The following is an 8,307-nucleotide window of genomic DNA, read 5'->3' on the forward strand; positions in this document are numbered from 1 at the left end:
AATAAAAAAGAAAATATTATAATTGTCAAACCTAAGATGCAACAGGAGAGTGAAGTTACTAAAAAATTGATAAAAGAAAAGATAGACATCAAGAATATGCCTGTGGGAGTAACGAAGCTAAAAAAAGGAAGCAAGGGAACAGTGATTCTGGGTTGTGAGACTGAAGAAGAAATGGAAAAATTAAAGGCTACAGTACAAGCCAAGCTGGGCGAAAATTTCAAAGTAACTGAGTCACCGCGGATGAAACCTAAGATAAAAATTGTCAATATTGGCGAAGAAGAAATGAAGTTGAATGATGATAATTTAATAGTTACAATCAAAAAGCAGAACAAGATCGACGCGAAGAATGAAGAAATTCATATGCGAATAGTGAAGAAAATAGTTAAAAGTCAATCCGGAAGAAGAGGTAAAGAAGAAGGTTCTGTAATAATTGAAGCAGATGAAAAAACTCATGAAATAATGTTGAGCATGGGAAAACTGAATGTAGGATGGAGAAAGTGTCTGGTATTTAATCACATTAATATTAAAAGGTGTTTTAAATGCTGGGGTTATTATCATATTGCAAAGAATTGTACGCGAAATGAAACATGCCACAAATGTGCAAAAAATCATAGAGCGGTTGAATGCACGGCGACAAACAAAAGATGTATAAATTGTATGTTTAAGATTCAAACATACAACTTGAGAATAAGTGATGAGCATGACGCCCTTGATCCGGAATGTCCGACATTTAAAAGGGCGATACAGGAGGAGAAGAGGAGAGCCGGCTGGGAGGACACTAAGTAACAACTACAGAAGGAAAAAGATACAGCATCAGATATGAAGATAATGAATCATGCATAGCACTGTCGGAGTCTGGATTGAATGCTGGGTTGAGGATTTGTAATGCAAATAGCTGAGAAAGCTAGTAAAAATCGGACAAATCCGTCCTTCTCTTCCTATCTTTGATTGTGCAACGCTGTTAGTTGCGGACATTGCAATTTCGTAGAACTATGAACTATGAGTGCACAAAAAGAGTATATTGTACGAAGGGGTTAAAGTGTATAATGCCTTACCAGCTGAGATAAAACGATGTAAAAACTGAACGGTTTAAACAATTGTAAAAAGAGTATATTGTATTTAATGTAAACTAGATCTGTATCACAAATAGCTTTGTATCTCATTTATGCTGTATAAATTAAAAATAAATAAATAAATTTATTTATTTTCATGTAGTGAGACGAGAATAGAAAGAATAAAAGTTGAGCAAATAAAAGAATATAATAATGGGAATAAAAGAATACAATAATGAACGAGCAGAAAGAGAGAGAGAGAGAGAGAGAGAGAGAGAAGCGCGAGTGAACGCGTAAGTGAACATGCGAGGAGCATGAAGCTAAGCGATACATAGTACATAGTGAGCGAGCGATTAGAAAGAGACAGAGCGTATGATCGAGAAAAGAAAGATACTGCAATAATGTTAGTGCGTACATGTATATTACTCTCACACGCATGAAAGAGACAAAGATAATACGATTATGTCTGCCCTTGTCATGTAAGATTGCAGTTCTGTCTATCGCGACATCACGCAACTAATCTACTGCTCTGTTTTACTCTTGAGCCTCGATCTTGCACACACACGTATGCACGAAAGTTTTGCATAGTAAAATCTTTTTTATAAAGCTTCTAAACTCACTTCTCAAAATTCACTGATACTCTTTGATAAAATGCGAGTGTTGAATCTACTTCTTAGGCACGTGCAAATTACAAATCTTTTATATTAAGCAAATGTTGATGGCAAAAGACGATAACAAAACTGTAATTTTTAATTTGTTTTTTCTCTTTTTACATGAAATCATATACCCCGCACTACGTTACTATGTGTACTTTAAAGGATTTATTAACAAAAATATTTTGCACGTTAACTAATATTCGCGTTTTTATTGGTAAAACAGACCTTTTAGGATCTCCTTAAGTCGGTGTATCTCTCTCTATTTTATACTGTATGCCTCGTTTGTCTCGTATTGTCTGTAAGTTCCGACTGACAACGTGTCGGGTTTGGACGTGTTTTTGAGTGCTGCGTATGTCCTTTGTCTGGACCTTTTTTTGGACTCCCTCCTCTCTTAGAGGAGTTTTGCTTATATTCTACAAACCCATAAGAAACAATGGTGTATGGGCGACTAATGCCCAACCAGCCATAAAAGAAAGAAGAAGAAGTCGTATTGTCTGTCTGTATTGTTTATGCCTCTTATTTTCGCGGCAGTCCTAGACAGACCTTGTTGTGTGACGGTCCTGTTCTATCGAGTGTTTTGATCCTCCCTCCATCGATAAGTCTTAACTAATTATTGTTATTTTAAGCATTTTCCACCACATTATTTAAACATTTTTTTAAAAATTCCATGGGCTATAATTGTTACCCGCAAGTTTTTGGAACAACTATATGGTGGACAATGCATTCCCTTGGGAGGCCGTTGGAGGGATTTCGATTTTTATAACAACTAATCGTCTATGTATTTATATTTTACTCTTGAACCATGTCTTTCAAAGAACTTTTAGAATTTTGACCGCTACTCATTTTATATTTTATTTTTAATTTATACATTGAAGAGAGTCAGAGTTGGGAGTTAATTGATTTTAATGTATGTGATTAAATAATTTAATTAAAATAATGCAATTACAATATAATTGTAATTACAATGTGTGGCGGATTCCCGCCACAAAAGTGACAGGCGCGCAAAGATCAAAACAAGCCCCTGAATACGGGCGGCGATCACGTGCCCGGTACGTGCAAGCACACGGCAGTAATCACGCGCCGAGCACGTGCACGCTCACGGCAGCCTCAGAAGCTCACCACGACGCGGCGTCAACCGCGAGGTGTTACCTGTGAGTGGGATCCAGTGAGAGACAGGATATAAGGCCGCAAGCCAGCCGATATCAGCAGTCGCGGCTCTACGCTGTCTGAGAGGACTTCTCTCGCATAACACAGCAGAGCTTAGTGACGGCCGACAGAACTCGGGTCTCTCGGTTAAGCATTTCGAGCCTTGTTTAGAAACAAGGAGCACACAGCACGGAAGCGTCCACGTCCGTTATCGCCGCCCGCATCACCTGGGACTTTGCGGACAGGGACCGAGGAGATTACCAGCCGTTCCCTCCACTAGCCGCGTCTGCTGGACGCTAAGGGAGTGGAAGCTGCCGCCACTGGAGCTGTGCATCGGACTCGCCCTGGAAGGGACTTCCTCTCGACGTGGGACGTGAGAGTACGGCGCTACACATCGCCGACATACAGGTGGAAATACCCGCCGAAGCTCTCTCCACTACCCGCATCATCTTCGGAGCGGATAGACAAGGGGACACAGACAAGCCCCGAGAGTAGGGTACATCGAGGTACCCAGGCGTATTCCTCTATCCAAGAGAAGACTACACAGGCCTCCACCAACACCTGTGAGCGGGGCACGCAGTCAGATCTCTCCGACTGGGAGGAAGCAGCACAGATCGCCCCCAACACAGACAGACGAACAACCACTGCTGTCTGGAGGGAACTACACGCCTCCAGGGATTCCTCCGGCGCTTTGGACGAAGTGGGGTCCACCACATTACACTTCCTCGGAACCGTGAATACAGTGGCGTGAACGGAGACAGTAGCGCGAACAGCAGCGTACAACCGGCCCTTTTCAGGGCCACACAGAATTAATCTAAAAACAATTCCTGTAAATAACGAGTGTATATTACATCAAATAAATTTTTGTACATAGTCCATCAAGTCAACTTATTGAAGACCGCCTTTCTACACGACTTCCCTCTTGCGAATTGTGGAGTAAGGAAGCGAGCACGTTTCTACACACCTACCTTCACACAATGTAATTACAATTACTTGTAATTATAATTACTTATAATTATAATCCCATTATAATTATACATTGGAATTATAATGTAATCGTAATTACTTTTAATCGTAATTACATGGTAATTGCAATTATAAGTAATTGCGATTACATTTTAATCTACGGAAACAGAACTTCCCGAACTTTCTTTTTATAATATTTGAGGGTTTATTTACACAACTTATTCAAACTTGTTTCCTTTGAAATGAACAAGCATTAAGCGGTTTTGTTTCGTTAGTTTCTACTTTCAGTATATGATATCAGTCTAAAAATAAGTGGTGTTTGAATAAAGAAAATAATTATCTAGTATATACAGTGTGTCCTAAAACTACCGTACTTCCTCTTAATGGCAGATTCCTTAGAACATTTCAAGACGAAAATCCTAATACAGAAATGTCGAGGCTATAATAGTTTTTAAACGGAAAGCGATTATATTTTACGAATGACAGGGCTGAAATTTTGCGTGCTCAGACACGTCGAAATGACAAGTGAAAAACGTGCTTCTATGAATGGAGCGTCTTTTTTATAATATTATGATTATCGTATAAATTTACAATAGCATTGTCATTATATGTTTTCCCGCTACGCATTGCATTAATACATTCTTTTTACGAATAATGGGTGCAAGAAGGCATCTCAAAAATGATTCAAGTCATGTTTTAACTTCAGCTGTCAAAGTGGTTGATTAATGTTACCATGAAGGTGTCTAGTATTTCGCCGTGCCTGAGCGCGCGAAATCTCAGCCTTGCCATTTGTAAAATATAATCGCTTTCTGTTTAAAAACTATCATAGCCTCGACATTTTTGTATTAAAATTTTCGTCTTGAAATGTTCTAAGGAGTCTACTATTAAAAGGAAAAACGGTAGTTTTAGGACACCCTGTATATGTGTACATACTATAGAATTTCGATTGCACATAGAGAGAGCTATGTTTCGAAGTAAAAGATTCGAGTATATTTCATAAACTTTCAGTTACATTTTGATACTCGTACCAATATCATTCGTTATTGTAATTGTTCATTGTTCGTAATTTGTTTCATTCATAATTGTATAGTTTTTTATAATTACATTAAATACATGTTTTTTATAAATATTACTTATTTCAATAAAATAAAATCTAGTTATTGAATTAAACTGAGATTCATAAATATGTATTGAACTTGATCCCATCCCTAGTCAAGGTATTAACCATACGTTCTTTTAGACGACGCGTACTCTTAGTCGCTCTTATTCTAATTACAATTACAATTACAATTACATTTAATCAATTATCAATTAACAATTACTTAATTGTAATTTGTACACAATTACTTTTCGTAATTATCTCATGTAATTGTTTGCAATAATTAACGATTATAAAATGTAATTATTAATTGCATTAAGAATTACATTGTAGTTCGTAATTGTTAATTAGCTAACATTTTTGTCCAACTCTCTTAGAAAGTCCAGATTGGGACAGAAACGTTTGTTTATCATTCTTAATTGTACTTTTTTCTGACTTTTATTGTAACAAGTATTATTTATTATTTATATGATGTGATTTATTAATTTGTTTCTAATTAAATGTTCGTACAATTGTCAATGCGTTAAACTTGTTTATATAAGAACAATGTTTATTTGCTCCTTCAGCCCTGTTTAAAGATTTACGAATTATGTATATGATGTTAAATTTTGTAACAAAGAAATGATGAGTGGTGATAAAATTTTTGATATAGATAAAGACGACAATATAATTATCGGTGGAATAAAATATGTGGGAACACCAGATCTCTACGAGTTGATTTTCAAGAGAATGCCCGACGATGCCGTATACACTGAGGATATGTATAAATGTAAAAGTATATTACTGGCGACAAATGCGCATAGATGCGGTGACAATATGTATAATCCAGTATTAAGTAACAAGGAATACAAGTATAAATTCATAATTGCGCCATGAATCTTTGGCAAAAAAGCTGGAAGAGGTATAAACATACCGCGCGCTATGACGCTAAACGACAATAAGATTGATTACGTGCATTGAAATGATTCTAACTAATTGGTAAATCGCCTGCGATTGTTGGAAGCTTCACGTCAAGCCGCCAACAATGTTCACGACAATTAAATATTGTCAATTTTCGAGGAATTTCGCGAAGCTGGTCTTATTATAAATTAAACTATGCGTCAACGATACGAGTCATTCTGTCAATATTATTGGTATCGAAATATCGATTAATAAATTTGGATTATCGTTGAGAACATCGAACAATTCATATTACCAATGAAATGAATTACTGAGAAATTACTTGCGCGATAACCGATAACGCTCTGTGTCAGACAGCCTCCGGTTCTGACGCAAAACCGCGCAAGATACGACGTGTAGCGCAACCGGAAGATGATAATGATACTACAAACAAACGGTGCGTGAAATGAGTATCAAGCTTTTGGGAAATCGACAGGAAAAATTTGAGAAAAAAATAATTACGCTCAAGAGGAATATGTAGATGCTACGAATAATGGATCGAACGATGTATGAAATGCAGAAATCGCTTCGGTATGCAACTCACGCAGACTACATCTGACTCATTGTCAGCGCAGTAGGCGAAAGATACATAAAAAACTATACGTGGAGGAATTATCTCATTATTACGAATTATGCCTCGATAAAATATGCTACGGAAGAGCTTTGCAAAAACAGCGACTCGTGGAGGAATTGCATGCTCGAGCGAGAAAAAATTTTCCACGTAGACGTGTCATAGTACGCTGATACAACAATCTGTGGCAGGCGGACGTGGTCGAGATGCGTCAATATGTACGATTCAATAAAGGCAACAACTATATATTCACAGTTATCGATGTGTTGAGCAAGTATGCATGGACTGTACCGCTCAAGAGTAAGAATGGAAAGGAATGATTTTATCACTTTCTCGAGCTATCTTAGCAAATTTCTCTCATCATATTTTTATTAAAATCGTGGCTTTTACTTGTATTAAAGAATAAATTAAACTTCTTTCTTTTTTGATTTTAGGTAGAGGGCATGTTTTTTTTTATAGTGGCGGAAAATGAGAGAAATAGAGAGTATTACATATATGCATATATCTCATAAGACATGAAGATTTTTTTTTCAAATACTCAATGTGAAAATGATTGTTCGTCTTTATCGCTTTTAACTATTCCCCCCCCCCCCCCCCCCTCCCCGTTCCTCTGCGCATTAAACATGAATAATAAGTATGAGAGAATCTGAATATCGATTTTAGTTGACACTCATGAAGATCCCTAAAAATTCGTCATCAAACTATTAAGCCCATATATCTTTCTCTTTACATAGAATTAGGATATTAAAATTAAAACATTTTTCTAAGTGTTTTTCTAAGAATTCTTCTACATCACTTGCATTTTTGATTTTTTTGATATTTATAGTGATAACTAAATAAAATCTATTCGTTAGATATTGCAATCCAAAATCATTCACTTGCAAAAAAATCGTTTATAGTTGGAACTGTGATAATCTAATATTTTTAACAAAACTACAAAACTAATACATTCATTTTTGAATAAACATACTGTTTCTATTTAACACATTTTCAGTAACTTTATCTTTTCACAGTAAATATTACTTTTACTATAATTAATATACAACATATTATTTTTTTAATTTTATATCATTAGTATTTAAAATATGGTGTCTTTCGAATTGATACTACGAGAGCGGGCTGAAAAGTACACACGCTGGGTTATCCCAAGAACGAAAAGAGGTATTTAAAAAAAATAGAATAAAAGTATTTATTAATTACAAATCTATATATTTATTTTAAAACATATAAAAGCATATAATTAGCTACGACTATACAACTTCGAGATCAGATCCGTAATCTTTGTTACAGGAGTATAAGAAACATTCATTTGTAGGCCCTATTATTCCGATCTATAGTATTCCATTTCATATATGCTCTATAATAATAGCTTTCACTATAAAATATTATTTATTCTTTAGTGCAAAAATAAAAGATTTTAATAAAAATATAATGAGAAAAATTTGTTGAGATGGCTCGAGAAAATGATAAAATCAACCGTTGCTTTCTTCTGTTTAAAATGTCTCTAAATTTTTCCTGGATACTAAGAGTATTTTAACTATGATTTTCGGGTTCAGCAAGTAAAACTGAGTGAAAAAAGGTGAGCCCAACGATCCCTGCGTGCTCCCTAAATTACCTAAAATGCATACCCTCCTTTCCTCAAAATCATTTTTTGCGAGTGTTCGAAATTGTGTATTAAGTTCGATATAATTGCGAAGCCATGGAGATTGTGAAAACTGTAGTATTCGATGTATTTTTGTAACACGAAGTACATGTCGCGTGCATTGCTGCAGGTTGCGGTAATGTATCACATAATGCTTCTTATCGTATAAAGGTGGGTATACACTTAGCGAACGAACACCGAACGAACAGCGAATGCGAACGTTCGTTGTTATCATT

General features: G+C 35.9%; 1 protein-coding gene across 1 annotated transcript; it reads left to right on the top strand.

Annotated features, from left to right (window-relative positions):
* Nucleotides 1–8: 8 nt before the first annotated feature.
* On the top strand, nt 9–848 carry LOC115241271. The gene has a single exon (XM_029816941.1). The coding sequence runs from the start codon at nt 37–39 to the stop codon at nt 784–786; it is 750 nt and encodes a 249-aa protein (XP_029672801.1). The 5' UTR covers nt 9–36; the 3' UTR covers nt 787–848.
* Nucleotides 849–8,307: the final 7,459 nt, after the last annotated feature.

The sequence above is a fragment of the Formica exsecta genome, unplaced genomic scaffold (assembly GCF_003651465.1).
Source record: "Formica exsecta isolate Colony F162 unplaced genomic scaffold, ASM365146v1 scaffold474, whole genome shotgun sequence".
Classification (NCBI taxonomy): domain Eukaryota; kingdom Metazoa; phylum Arthropoda; class Insecta; order Hymenoptera; family Formicidae; genus Formica; species Formica exsecta.

What these genes read in the sequence shown, in the direction of transcription:
- LOC115241271 (XM_029816941.1), top strand. Translation starts at nt 37, where the DNA reads ATGCAACAGGAGAGTGAAGTTACTAAAAAATTGATAAAAGAAAAGATA.